At 35.5% G+C, this 15,508-nt stretch overlaps 1 protein-coding gene across 1 annotated transcript; it reads left to right on the top strand.

Annotated features, from left to right (window-relative positions):
- The first annotated feature begins 834 nt into the window (after positions 1–834).
- LOC125647213 (uncharacterized) lies at positions 835–5,700 on the top strand. The gene is made up of 3 exons (XM_048873906.2): positions 835–1,054; positions 2,419–2,601; positions 4,283–5,700. The coding sequence occupies exons 1-3, from the start codon at positions 835–837 to the stop codon at positions 4,558–4,560; spliced, it is 681 nt and encodes a 226-aa protein (XP_048729863.1). The 3' UTR covers positions 4,561–5,700.
- Positions 5,701–15,508: the final 9,808 nt, after the last annotated feature.

The following is a 15,508-nucleotide window of genomic DNA, read 5'->3' as shown; positions in this document are numbered from 1 at the left end:
GTATGCTGAATGCAGATACATGTACACATCAATTTGCAAATGATCTTATTGCTCGGCAGGTCAGTACCGGGTATTGGCAAGGTCACCATCCGTGTCTTCAATGCCATGCTGCCATTTTTGGTGTACTTTGAGTAATACATGTACGAGTACTATGCTACATGTACCCGCACAACACTGGTCAACAATACCGATATCGTCTGAAAAGACTACCACACAGACGTGATTCTTCTGTGTGTAGAGTTGCATACTAGGATTTAGGGCATCTTTTGTTCTGTTAAACTTCAGGATACAAATACAGAACAGACGATGAATACGCATGCTCAGTACGACAATCTTTTTTAAATGCATGAATTACGTAATGAATAAAGATGAGAGAGAGAAAAATAAGAAAATTGTTCAAAATCATGTTACCCCAGTTATATATATGCTGCATTTCAATCGCCTACGCATTAACATGTTTTTGAATCACAATGGTCTTCCCATCATAATTCATATTTTCTGCCCACAGTCAGTAAATATAGTATTTCATTGAAATATTTCTGAAAGGGAGGCACGGGCACTGGAACTCATGAGGTCAAAAGTTTTGGTACCAAAAAATTGTCTTACCACAAGGAATACACATGTGAAATATAGAAACACTATAATCACCCATTCAAAGGTTATAGCCAAGGTTAAAGTTGTTGCGGACAAACGGAGAGACCAAAAGCTATATGCCCCGAATCTCCGATTACAGAGTATTAAAATACATTTTACGTTATTATATTTATTCACACGTTTTCTCTTTCATTTTTATAAGGAATAATACAATCCGACGAACGAAGTGTATATTTTAAGATGAACACTCAATACCAAGACCTTCTGCCAATTTCGAATGTGATTTTAAAAGACGGAAGAATGAGTCTTATCTCCTGTGGAAATATGTGCGCCTCAGACGAATTATGTCAAACTATTTTTTTCAAATTGTTAGAAGGGAAGTGTTTCTTGTACAACTATTCCATTTGGGAGTACACTCCAAGAAGACCAGAAAGAGACGTCATAATCTACGAAATTACATGTGAGTTTGCCAATAAACTATTTTGGTAATATTCTAATTAAACTACATGCAATAATCTAACTAGCCTTCATTTTAAGGTGGCTAAGTACAGGTTTTCCTCAATTTTTAATTTTCAGTAGCTACCCTCTTTAAATTACTCAACAGATCTAAGCTAGAAATTATGTAAACTCACTGTCCATATCCTCTACCATGTACAACATTTCATCCCTAGGGGCGGATCCAGGAATTGCGGTTACGAGGGGCGCCACTTTATGAGGCAATGGGGTTTGGGGGCGCCTTGAAGCCCCCATTGGGTCCAGGGCGAATCCCTGGTAGGGGCCCAGGGGGCAAAGCCCCCGGAAGCTCCGGGATTTTACAGATTTTATAGGGCTTCAAATATGTCTCCTATTTAGTCATTTGTACTATTTTCTATCATTTCTAATAAGGTGAAATTAAGGGTTTCTGGAACAAAATTAAGTTCTCCCAATAAAGTAATGCAAGAAATCAAAAGATTTTGTCATTTATTTCTCCGGGAGTGGAAGAAATTATTGCTTCTTTTGTCGTTTAGTACATTTTTCTAAACAAGATACCCCGATTTACCATAAATTTGAAAATTTTAAGGGGGGTGCCGGCTGCGCCCCCCCCCCCTTAAATCCGCCACTGATCCCTCCGTTATAGCCAATGTTCATACCAGAGAAGAACATGTCAACCACCTACATGTACCTGTATACTATGAAATTGCTGACATTTTCAAGGTCCTTACGATATTTTAGCTACATGAGACGTGCAATACTTCCCAAGGGGGCAGGTTAATATTATACTTCGAGGGAAGCTAAAGCATCGTGCTGTCAAAATCATTGGCTTTTTTGTATATGATTGAATAATTTGAAATATCGATACCTTCTACTCGAGTCGACGGACCGATATCTTACTGACCTGTTTATTGTAGGAATTCAAGACCTAGTCGAAAGTAATTAGAGACACGAGTTTTTGTTTATTGTATGATCGAATAATTTAAAACATCGAAAGCTTACCCAACGATACCTGATTTTTTTTGCTAGTTTGTTGAATCTCAGCCGGCCCAGTCAGAAAGATCAGAATTATTCTATCATATGATGATTAAATTAAACCTTTCTGGAGTTTTGCATTTGACTTCCATGCACCTCACTATGGGGCAACGTGATATCCGCCTCTGACAAATCATCATCCAAACAAATCATTTCAGTGATTTTCATAACACATACAGACCTTCAAACCAGAGACTCGGTTCAAACATATTAAATCTCATTTTAGTTTTAAAAAATTGACGGGGACTTAAATCTAAACTATCCCTTGCGACCTAACACGAAAATAAAGACTGAATAACTGGCATCTCTCTCTTTCAGCACAGGATGTTGATTCTGGTTTTGTATTGAACCGGGGAGGCGGGATCGCTTTCCAGATTTCTTCGACCAGCAACATCACATCCTTTTACGCAATGACATCATGTAAACAACGTGGCGGATCATTGATTTCATTAGACACGAATCAGAAAATAGACTTCTTGATAATGTACATACGCAACTCTTGTAAGTAAAAGATGGGTTTTATTTATTGATGTGGCGTGTCAAGCGTTGCATTATTTGATCTTTCTCATTTGTATTGTGTAATTTTTCATTTGTATTGTATAAATTCCATTTATATTGTATAATCTTTCATTTGAATTGTATATTATCCATTTTTATTGTATAATTTTTATTTTTCATTTGCATTATATATTTTCCATTTGTATTGTAATCTTTTAATTTTTGGTTTATATAATTTTTCATTTGTATAATTTTCATATGTATTGTATAATTTTTAATTTGTATTGTATAATTTTTATTTTTCATTTGCATTATATATTTTCCATTTGTATTGTAATCTTTTAATTTTTGGTTTATATAATTTTTCATTTGTATAATTTTCATTTGTATTGTATAATTTTTATACGCCCGTCTTAAGACGGGTCGTATTATGGTATGACGTTCATGTCCGTCCGTCTGTCCGTCCGTCTGTTAGCTTTTTCGTGTCCGACCCGTAACTTAAATACTACAAGGCCTAGAATCATCAAACTTTGTCTGTAGATACATCTTGGGTAGAAGGTGTGTCGCACATTAAAACCAGGTCACTGTGACTTTTCATTAAGAAGATATGGCCATATATGGCAAAAACTTGTCCGGCTCATAACTTGAAAACTATTAGACCTAGAATCACCAAAATTGGTCAACTAATGCATCTTAGGTAGAAGGTGTGTCGCATCCTACTTTAAGGTCACTGTGACATTTAATTAAGGTGATATTAAAAAAAATGTTTTAATGGGTACAATCTATACTGTTAACAATATGTGACGGGCGTATAATGTGCCGTGGCGGTGCACTTTTTCAATTGTATTGTATAATTTTTCATTTGTATTGTATAATTTTTCATTTGTATTGCATCCTTGGGATTGTTTATTTTGATTTGTTATGAATTGTTATACATTGATCAAGTTTAAGCCTATATCATGTTGAAAACGAGCGAGATGTTCAAACACGAGGTTGATAAGTTAAGGAAATCGACGTGTAGGTAATCAGTAGTCATGAAAAATATATAGCGTATGGCTTGATAATCGAACCACGGTTTAAACAAATGAAATCCGTTGTAACAAACCAAAATAAACAATCCCTACACATGAAAAAATAATGAAAATTATAACAACGTTTGACATGCCATACAAGTGTGCATTATCAAAATGGAGTTCGTGGAATCTACGTCTATTGTTTCTTTTATGAAACTCTTACACATTTTTACCGGACAATCAGGGGGTCCAGGCTTTCAGCTTTATTTTGGAAGTAAATGAGCTTCGGTTCCATGACCATAAATGTAGAATAGACTTGGGACATTTTGAAATTGATCTAATCAATGTAGCGTTGATATAGACAGTCGATAAAATTCATACTGATATTAGATTTTAGACATGATTCAAAATGTCAGTAAGGTATCTATGTAATTTTAACAAACCATGAGTATATACAAAATCTTATTTTTGACTAAAGACTATTCTCAGTTTATGATCACAGAGCCTGATTTGCGAGTTTTCCGTCTACGGCAGGTGAGGAGAATGCAGCTTGATTAACCCTTATAATTCATATCCCCTATATGATTTCGGCAAACGATCGTAATCTTGCATTCTATCTGAACACACTGTATCTATAAAATAACATATGTAAATTTATTTTTCATTCAAAGATGTCTTCTCGGCGACAACAAAAACGGTATTCCAGATAGGACTGAACAACACTCAGGTACCGCAACAAGACACCTGGAAGTGGTCAAATGGCGCCATCTTCTCCAACAATCTCTCTATGCCATTTTCGTTGAATAATCATGATGGTAATATGGCGAATTGTTCCGTTGGTCATTGTGCCGTACTGAACGTGAAGAATGATTCCGCCTGGGCTTTTGATAACTGTTGTCTTAAAGTTGCCTCTCGTTTTATATGTTCAAAAGACATCAAGATAGAATAGTGCATATAAAGATAGTGCGGAACACGTATATAATATACATATAGCCCATCGTTTCCTAGAATAGTTTCATGAAATATCATTTTCTTAAACTATGAAAGTAACTGTTATGCTTTCTAATATTTCATTCAAATTGAGGAGATATTGGCTTCGAGGTACAATTTAAATGTTTCTTTCTTCTTCTTTTTTTTTTCTTTTTTCTTTTTTTTTTTTTGAAGATGGTTTTACATGACATATATAGAATGAAAATATTTCATTGGGAAGTCAATTTTGTCGTATGACTGGAATTTATAAGTAACATGATACATAATTTCTTTAGAACTGCGAAATGACGTATTCTCGTCATGGAAAACTACATACAATATAAGATAGAATGGTAACGCCATGCTTGTATATCCGAATGATCATTGTAAAATAAATGGAAATTTTTTGTTTGTGTTGTTCTTTTACACGTAAATCTCATGTGAGGATTTTTTTTACTCGTATGAAGACGCCATCAGCTTTAGGTAATGTGACACAAATGTGACCTATGTATTGCGCTCAAGGTCGTAGAAGTGGGGTGGGTTTTTTTTATCGTGACAACGACTACCGTCACATGCTAAAGAAGTACTTATGATGCCTGGTTCTTGGTATAGGAACGTCTTGGGTTCACCGTTAGTGCCGAGATAACGAATCAAACCCAAGACCTCTCCATAGGATAACACGACTGGGGTATCACACACACACACACACACGCGCGCGCTCACACGCACGCACACACACACACGCGCGCGCGCGCACGCACGCACGCACGCACACACACACACACACGCGCGCGCGGGGGATTGAAGGTCTGGTTTTAATCAGACTGATGTAAGCATGGAATGATTATTTTTCGATATCTATTGCGCAAATAAATCACCAAACTAACTATAAAATGCTATGATGCGCAGATGCCAAAATTGGCCAGCCATTCAATGGCTTCATTCCCGTCTAAAACTAACAAGAGATCTTTCATCAAGAAAACTTGAAATCGTGTCCTAAAACATAATTTTAAAGTACCAAAAAGTTAAGAAAATCTTATATATATTTTAGAGGCAATTATCAGAATAGACATAAAAATCGCATTTTGATAATTAAAGTTAAATGATACATATAATTAATGTTACGCCTTTTTGTAGTAGTTAATTATTTTTCATTCCAGAGCCCATAATTTCAAAGAAATGACAATTCTACTCACTCAGTCATATCAACATAATATGAAAACCTTTTAGGTCGATATCTCTTCTCTTTCAGTTCCAGGAAGCATATAAAACTTTAGATATGCTCAAGGGACAATTATCAAAAGGACATAAAATTCACATTTTCATGTGACTGGTTGAAAGTGGAAAAACTGTATTAATTTCTACTCAATATAGTTTAATTTAATTAATAACCAAACAAAATGTGTATGTTGTCCTCCTTTTTAAGATGTCAGACATACAAAAACAGAAGTATAGGTCAACATCAGAAGTATAGGTCAACATCAGAAGTATAGGTCAACATCAGAAGTATAGGTCAACATCAGAAGTATAGGTCAATATCAGAAGTATAGGTCAACATCAGAAGTATAGGTCAACATCAGAAGTATAGGTCAACATCAGAAAATCACACATTTTCGTAGAATAGTAAAAATTAGATGAACTTCTTGTTGAAATGACAAATTTTAATTTCAGCAGGTTAGAAAAACTACTAATTTAGAAATATGTATAAATTACATTTACAGTAGAGGAAATACCAGCATAGAAGCTATTCCCCTTGACATTTTTTAAAGTATATAAATAATTAATTATCTATAGAAATTATATATATTTTTTACTATCAATAGTTTCTATCATACACAAAGTTTAATTAATAAAGATTTTTGCGAAAACTAATGACGTCACATGAGGATCGATCTACCTTAAACGTTATACATTATTGTTGCGGCTCACTGATTTTCAATCCAGAACTCGTAACTTTAAAGAAACACTACAGCTCATTTACCACATTTTAAACAAGTGTTCTTTTAAAACAGGTATCGATAAAATGATAAAATACTGCCAGCTGTGCAGCTGACCGAGGTACTCTAAGTATACGAACAAGGATTTTGGTTGTTGTTTTTTTTTTAACCGTGAATTTCGATCCAAAGGTAGGGGTGCCCCTAAAATATTATTGTGAATTGTTTTTGAATAAAATTGTAACCTATCAAAATGTCCCAAAAAATCTTAGAGACAGACCTGCCTTGAAGGACTTCAAAGCCAAAATCGGTTCTTAAGTGAGAAAAATGCTGTTTAGGCCAACTTTGAAGGTTAATTTTAACACTGTAGATGATAAATTATAGGTTCGAAATGAATATATGAAAAAAATCATATACATTTATATGTGCAACAGAAAACAACTAAAGAAACTTGATATAACAATGTGACTTTTCCGGAAATGTTCTCCCCTATAGGTATTTTCCTTTTGTCGCCCTGTATGGATCCTTTGTTTCTTGCAGATTAAATCCTGAACTTCATGCGACACGGATTCTTCTGAAACCCTTACTGTGAAAACTTAATTTTGCTGGTGAAAACAGCATTCCATTATTAATATTTTTCCAGCATTTTTAACACACACGGTGGTAGATCGAGGTACTGGTTTGTAGCTAATAGATAGCAAGGGAATTCTTTATTGTTCCCCTTGTATATAAGACTATACCCTTTTTCCGTTCTTTGGGAATCTTTCCAACTTTCATGATACCATTGAATAATTTACACAGATGATAATTTAACTCTATATCTGTCGTATTTCAGGTGTTTTGCTTGTATTCCATCGATGCCCAGCGCCTTCTGTAATTTCAGGGAACTAAATGCTTGGTTGATTTCGTAATCAAGGTTGGTTGGTTGCATATTGTTTAACAGCCCTCTCAAGAATCTTTCACTCATATGGTAATGTCACAAGGCAGCAAAATTTAGGTCTGTACTCGGCGCTTACGGCCTTTGAGCAGGAAAAAGTCTTTATTGTGCCACATCTGCTGTGACACGGGGCCTCGATTTTTGCGGTCTCACCCAAAGGACCGCCCCATTTAGTCGTCTCTTACCACAAGCAAGGGGGTAATGAGGACCTACTCTAACCCGGATCCCCACGAGAATCGTAATCAAGGCACTCACTACATTCTTTAAAAGTATTGATATCTTCGTATTCTGAATAGTGTCGTGATAGGGATAATAGTAGAAGTGCAATAGCGCCGTCACAAATCGCGCTCTTCTGGCTTTACAATTTCTCATTGAACCGATCATTAGGTATATTATTCATGAAGATGAACAAAAATTTGAAACATGTACCTGTGCCAAACATGTTAATCATATGGCAGCACAGATAAATCAAATTGTTTATCATGTTGAAAGCAATCTGTCTGCTGAAATTCAGTTTTAAACAAGAGGCCCACAGGCTTTGTCGGTCACCTGAATATTAGTTAAAAGTATCACTAGGGCTATGAAATCTGGATTATTTTCCTGTTCTGCACATCTAAGTTAGATTCTACTATTCAGCAGCAGTATATAACAAGATGTGTTCTTAAAGCACAAATGTTCCTGAAAGTTAGTGCCTATACAGCTGATGAAAGGCTTTACATGATATATGTTATATCAACACTATAGGACCATTCTAGACCTGCCCTAGAGTCAGAACCCTTGGGGTTGCGAAATTCACGATTTCCTTTCCTGCTTTTCCTAAATATGCATTTAGTTTTTATACAGTATCACCAAAATTAAGGAAAGTATTTCAAATGATAAAGACAAAAATCGGTATGAAAACCCCTACCCCTAGGATCATGAAATTTACAATTTTGATTAAGGGATACCTGCTCCTTCTAAATGTCTGGAGTAAAGAAGATTGTTGCAAATTGCATTAATTTTGGTGGTTTGGGCGCCACCCCAGGTAGGTAGGGTCCATAAAAGTCATACTTTTTGTTCCCTTTTACCCATAGATGCTATATACCAAAATTAGGTTTAAGAGAAGAAGATGAAAATGTTCAAAAGCTTACGACCGATTCACGACGACGGATGAAATCAGATAGCAATAGGTCACCTGAGTGACTGAGTAAAACTTACCCACCGTCGGTAACAAAATCTACTAGCGGGAAAAAGAAGCTGTGCATTATAAAATTTAGTATAATTTTTCTATATTTATTGCTTATATTTATAAAATCTAAACAAACGATAAAGGTGATTTTTTTTCCTTTTGGAATCAGTTGTTCCTGTCAAAAGTATCTACATTATGTTCTCTTGCCTTTCTATTCTTTTTTCCCTCTTTTCTTTTCTTATGATGAATGTTGCAAATTTTTACATCACTGATTATGGATAAAACACTCAAAAATTATCATGAATATCTAAAAAAAAAAAAAAAAAAAAAAAAAAAAAATTAACTGTGAATTGTCAGGGTCTTGGTGACTATAAGAAACGCAGAGATGTTTTGAATTATTTTCACCAAAAAAAACTTCAATATTTATTTCCTGCAAGACACCCATTTTACAAAAGATGAAGAGAGAATTATACTTTCACAGTGGGGATATAAAGGAATATTCAATTCATACCAATCAAACTCTCAGGGTGTTGCAATCCTATTCAAAAATAATTTTGAATTTCAAATAAAAAACACAGTGATAGACAATGAAGGAAACTTCATAATTGCAGAAATCATAATTGAAGAAAAACAATTTACTTTAATAAATGTATATGGCCCAAATGCGGATCAACCCCAATTCTACTGTAACCTATTTAAAAAAAAAATTAGAACCATTATCGAATGATCAGAACATCATTATGGCAGGAGACTTCAACTTAGTGATGGATAAAAAAAAATTAGATACAATGAACTACAAAAACTTAAACAACCCCAAAGCCCGTATGGAACTTATCCATCTTATGGAGAATCAAAATTTATGTGACGTTTTTCGTGTCTTAAATCCTGACAAATTGAAATACACTTGGTTTGAAAAATGCCTTACAAAAAACTGAGCATTCATCATAAGCTATGAAAAGCCCTGTTTCTGTCTATGCATTTCTTTACATAACTTTCTTCCTTCCTTTCAAACTCTCATCTCTAACCTGTCTTTTCTTCTATAAAAAAACCGCCCAAAACTTTCATATATATATATATATATATATATATATATATATATATATATATATATATATACTTTAATATCATTTATTTAACTGAAAATAATCTATTATGTGTACATGTATATGTATTTATGCATGTCTGTATGTACATGTGTGTGTGTATATGTATGCGTATATATGTACATAACTATTCATGCATGTATATGTTATTGTTTGCTTTTGTAAAAATATTGTGAATATGAAGTTTAATAAAAAAATATATAAAAAAAAGGTGATGTTTTTTTCAACAATATCGGATAGTACCCGACTCAGATGCACGGACTTTTTCATGGTTAGTGAACACATGTTGTTTATTGAAGTGTTCGTACGCACGAGTTTTACTGGGCAATACTGTTTGGGAAAAGAAGTGTAAAAGGTTTGTTTGGACACTATTCGTTAAGGGAAGTACTTTAGTTTTGACAAAATTTACCCTTCTGTCATACCACGACTCAGCGAAACCCAACGATACGTAATCGTGCTGTTGGGATGCTTCAAACTGGAATGGCACAAAATATCGTAGCAAGACACTTTGGAGTTCATTGGAACACCATCCAGTCATTATGGAGACGTTTCCAACAATCTTGTAACACTCGGGATCGACCACGTTCTGAGCGTCCTCGTGTGACGTCGCGTCGACAGGACAACCACATTAGACTTGTGCACCTGAGAAATCGTTTCCAGACAGCAAGTTTGACTGCTCGTAGCATTCCTGGACTTCGACTAATCAGTCCAAGAACTGTGCGTAATCGTCTGCGCGAGCACAACATCAGACCAAGACGTCCATCGGTGCACCCAATACTTCTCCAACGTCATCGTATCGCTAGACTAGCGTGGTGTAGACGACATCTGCAATTCAGAATACAGGACTGGGCCAATATTCTGTTCACTGATGAATCCAGATTTCATTTGGATAGCAGTGACGGCCGTTGTAGAGTGTATCGTCGCGTTGGGGAGCGGTACCAGGACGCTTGTGTTGTGCAACGTCGACAATTCGGTGGAGGTAGCGTTATGGTGTGGGGTGGAATAACAGCACGTGGAAGGACCCCTCTACAAATTGTCAATGGAAATCTCACCGCTGTACGCTATCGAGACGAAATTATTCAGTGCCATGTGATGCCCTTCATACAGAGACAGCAAAATCAAATCACTCTGCAGCAAGACAACGCAAGATCACAAGTTGCAAGTGTAGTCAGGGACTTTTTTGTTCAACAAAATGTCGATGTCTTGCCCTGGCCAGCTGTATTCCCCGATTTATCGCCGATCGAGCACGTCTGGGATGAAATGGAACGACGTCTACGCCGTTTACCAAATCAGCCAGTGACATTGGCTGATTTAGACCAGGCTTTAACCAACATCTGGAACAACATCCCTCAAGCATTTCTGAACACTTTAGTGGCATTAATGAGGCGCCGTTGTCAACCATGCGTGAATGCAAATGGTGGTCACACGCGTTATTAACTTTGTTAATTCAAGTTCGAATACCAGTGTCTTTCGAGTGTGCTGAAATTGACGTTTTTCGACGTTATTTTTTTTTTAATTTTTTTTTTCATATATTGAATAATGCACAGTTTCTTTTTTCTGTTAGTATACAATTGCGCACAAATCAAAGTAAACAACTCACGGCCAACTAAATTTACAGCAACAGTTCTGTTCGAGAAGTTCTCCGCAATGAATGTTCATAACCGGGCAAGTGCAGATAAGTGCAATACATTTATGATAGGAAATATTTTTCCCGAACATCTGTTTGAGACGTTAATAATAGAAATATAAACATTATCATTACTATTTCACTTTATTTCCCACTTCTTTGGAAATAGACTATTTTTCTCAACATTTATCATTTTACAACAAGCATTCTGAAAGTATTTCATGGCAATACATAGTTCCCTACCGGTCGCAAAAATTACTGGACCGCAACAATATTTAAAGTTCCTTATGTAGGTTATGATAAAGGGGGAATTTGGGGAACCAGGATAGGAATGATTGGAAATCAACTATTATCCATGTACAAAGACTAGACCAGGAAAAAAGACAAATTTATGATTAGGTTTAGGTCTTTAACCAAGTCAATGGACTGTGAAATGTTGGTGATCATGATGAATTTAGCTACATTGTTGTATTACTATGCTAGAAGTTTTAATGAGTAGTATTCTTACCTACAGAAACAAGAAACTTGGATGTAAACTTTAAGCTGGTGTGGATGTGACTCCACTAGTTCTTATCAACGTTGTAGGGGCGAACTAAAAATGTACCAATTATGAAATGAGTATCTGCAAGCACAACAAAACAAAAAGTCCAAAAATATGATAATTCGCACTATCTTCGAAGTCCAAGGCCGAAAAATCACAATATTCAAACTTCATCTGTAACATGTTATGGCAAAGCAATGTACCACATATAAATGAATACCTGTAAGCACTAAAAAGACCGGAATGTGATCATTCACGCTATTTTTTCTAAGTCCAAGGGCAATAATTTATTGAAAAATCAACGGACCAAAACCAAATTTGAACTTTTATCTGTAACTTGTTATGGCAAAGCAATGTACCAAATGTACCAGTGTATCAAATAAATATCTGGAAGCACAACAAAACAAGCACGGAAAACGTATAATTTATGTAATTTTCTAAGTCTAGGGGCCATAACTTAGAAAAAAAATCAACTTTGAACTTGATCTGTAACTTAGAATGGTAAAGCAAAGCACAAAATATCAAATGAATATCTGCAAGCAAAAACAAAAAAAGTGTAGAAAATTTATAATTCATGTTATTTTTCTAAGTCTAAGGGCCATTACTTAGTGAAAAATCATCGGACCGAAACCAAATTCGAAAATCTGTAAATTGTTATGGCAAAAAAGTGTACCAAATATGAAATAAATATCTGCAAAAACAGAGAAAGTAAGTGCTGAAAACTGATGATTCATGCGATTTTTGTAAGTCCAAGGGCCATAATTTAGTGAAAAAATTAAGTTATTGTGGCAAAGCGATGTACCAAATATGAAATAAATATCTGCAAAGGGAAAAAAGTGTGGGAAACTGATTTGTATGCTGGACTGACGGACAGACAGACAGACGGACGGAGCGCAAACCTAAAGTCCCCTTCGACTTCGTCGGTAGGGGACTAAAAATGGTGATAATGCAATGACCTCGCCTCTGAAGAGGTCCCTGGAATAGGTAATGAATTTTACAATGGAAGGAAAGGGTGTAATGTACACTATAATTATGTAATGAGTTTTACAATGGAAGGAGAGGGTGTAATGTACACTATAATTAAGCGTTCTATGTATCTCTCATGATTTATGGGAAAAGTTAGAAGTTTTTCTAAATTTCAAAACATTCTACTTTAGCACTACACATATTGTTCTCATCCTGGAATCCGAATCCCTACCGGAGGAGGAGGATAGTTGCAAGGGCAAAATGTTCATACATTTAAGTAGAGGACTTGATGTGCATTATGATGATGCAAGCAATTTATCTCCCATTTATATAGGAATATTAGAGAGAAGTGAATTTTAAAAATTCAATTCAATTTACTACAATTCAATTTACTACATATTATTCAGAGCTTGGCCCTAACTAAGGGGCAATGAATATAGTGATTTTAATACATCATAATAATTGCGCTCCTCCTGAATATCTATTTTACTTTTGTCTATTGTCAGTAACATTACTGAAGAATTTATATAATGTAATGAACAGTGTATGACCATATTGACCTTGGAACCTCTAACCCTGGGGTTGTAAAATTCACAATATTGGTACACCCCTTTCTGCTTGTCCTGCACATGCATTTAGTTTTGATATAGCATCAGCAAAATCAAAGAAAAAGTGTAATAAACGACAAAGACATTTAATCACTATAACCGTTTTGGCCCCCTAGCCTGGTACCAAATCTCTACCCCTGGGATCATGAAACAATTCGGTAAAGGTCGACATGCTCCTTCTCAATATCCATTTACTTTCAATTTAGTATCAACAGCATTAAAGAAGACTTTCACATAAACACTATAAGTCAAGTTTGGCCTCATCTTCGCTAGGCAAGGGTGACGAGGAACACCGTGTATCGTCACCTTTGGCTAGCGAAGATGGTTTGGCCCTGGAGTCAGAACTTCTCTTCCGGGGGTCTTAAAAGTTACAAGTTGGTAGAAACGTTTCTGCTTTACGTAAAAGAATTGGAATGGTAGTCATCAAAAAGTTAAAAATGTCCAATTGCTGACGAACGACGCACGACGACGGACGCAGACCAATAGCAATAGGTCACATGAGTGACTCGGGCTATCTTTATATGACCTTTTCATCAAAAGGAGATATTCAAAATATAGATAAGAGTCCCCGCTTTTTGAGCCAAAGAATTTCAAATTAACAAAAAAAGATTAACCTCGTTCTCGTTATCTGACGCATGTGTGAAGGAATAGTCGTTATATTGGCCCCTCAATATTCCGGCATGACTTCTTCAACCGCTGGTTTTTCTTGTGCGAAAAGTTAACTATAGTTTTTGTATTGCACATAATGCATATTCTAGTGGGTATGAAAACGATCAAAATATGTTGGAAATATGAAAGAAAATCTCGTATTCCATTCATAACTCTTGTAAATTACTCTATAGAACGCCAAAGGCGTCGAATCTCCATACAAACTGAAAACCGAACCCATGTTACAACATCGTGTTTTAGAGAAATATGAACTTATAAACCGTATATTACAAAAGTACATGTAAGCACTTTCAAATGGTTAGATACCATGTCCATAAATTGCAGAACTTCCCAAATGATCAACAGCGACAGTAACATGATTTTTCAATGGGAAAATTAGAAAAATATACGATTGGTGGGTACGTGATAACACCTCAATAGTCCATGAATGATCTCCAATCCCATGGGTTACTTTTGTTATTGAGTAGTATCAAATAAAGAAAAGACTACACTATCCGACAACCCGTGCATTGTATTTTGGATATGTGTTATATTATAGGAAACATTTGATAAGACAGAACGGTTTCCATAACACCCCCAAATCGAAGCTGCGTTCCAACAAAACCGAACCCATCAATGTTGCGTTGAATCCGGTGATAATGTTTGTAAGAAGATTCGCTGCAAACTCCAACTCCAATAACTACATTTTCAAATTTGAAAACCAAAATCAATTACACGATTCCGCTTTACGAAGAACTAAAATGTCTGCCTTCACAGTTCGATGCTTCATCGGTATTTGCTATAGTTTGTTTTTCTTTTGTTACTGTGAATTGATCTTTTTCATTATGTGTCTTGTTTATATTGCATTTTAGGTATATGATAAAGTTTGAAGAAGAATTCTTATGATAAATTGGGATTAAAGGTCTTATGAAATGTAGTTTGTGTAAAATTATATGTGTGGTCAGAGATTGATTGATTGATTGATAGTATATTGGTTAACGTCCCTCTCGAGAATATTTCACTCATATGGAGACTGCCGGTGAAGGGCTGCAAAATTTAGGTCTATGCTCAGCGCTTATGGCCATAGAGCATCCCGGGAAGGATCTATGGTGCCACACCTGCAGTGACACAGGACCTCGTACCATTTAGTCTCCTCTTACGGCAAACAAAGGCTATTGATCGGACCTATTCTATCCCGGATCCCCACAGTAAGTGTGGCCAGAGAGGTAAGTTTATTACAACTTTAATTAAAACAGTAAATGTATTTTTATGTACAGAAAGAGTGGGATTAATTAAAATTGCTTGCACTAAGGTATCCGATCCATAAAAGCATTCATTTCACAAAACGTCAATATCTGTAGCACTAAATCTTTTGTGAAAACAAAATACCTGATTT

Source organism: Ostrea edulis, chromosome 6 (assembly GCF_947568905.1).
Source record: "Ostrea edulis chromosome 6, xbOstEdul1.1, whole genome shotgun sequence".
NCBI classification, from domain to species: Eukaryota; Metazoa; Mollusca; class Bivalvia; order Ostreida; family Ostreidae; genus Ostrea; species Ostrea edulis.
This window is presented reverse-complemented; position numbering and strand designations above follow the sequence as displayed.

What these genes read in the sequence shown, in the direction of transcription:
- LOC125647213 (XM_048873906.2), top strand. Translation starts at nt 835, where the DNA reads ATGAACACTCAATACCAAGACCTTCTGCCAATTTCGAATGTGATTTTA. An exon ending in CATAATCTACGAAATTACAT is followed by an intron (nt 1,055 to 2,418) that starts GTGAGTTTGCCA and finishes TCTCTCTTTCAG; the next exon opens with CACAGGATGTTGATTCTGGT. An exon ending in AATGTACATACGCAACTCTT is followed by an intron (nt 2,602 to 4,282) that starts GTAAGTAAAAGA and finishes TTTCATTCAAAG; the next exon opens with ATGTCTTCTCGGCGACAACA.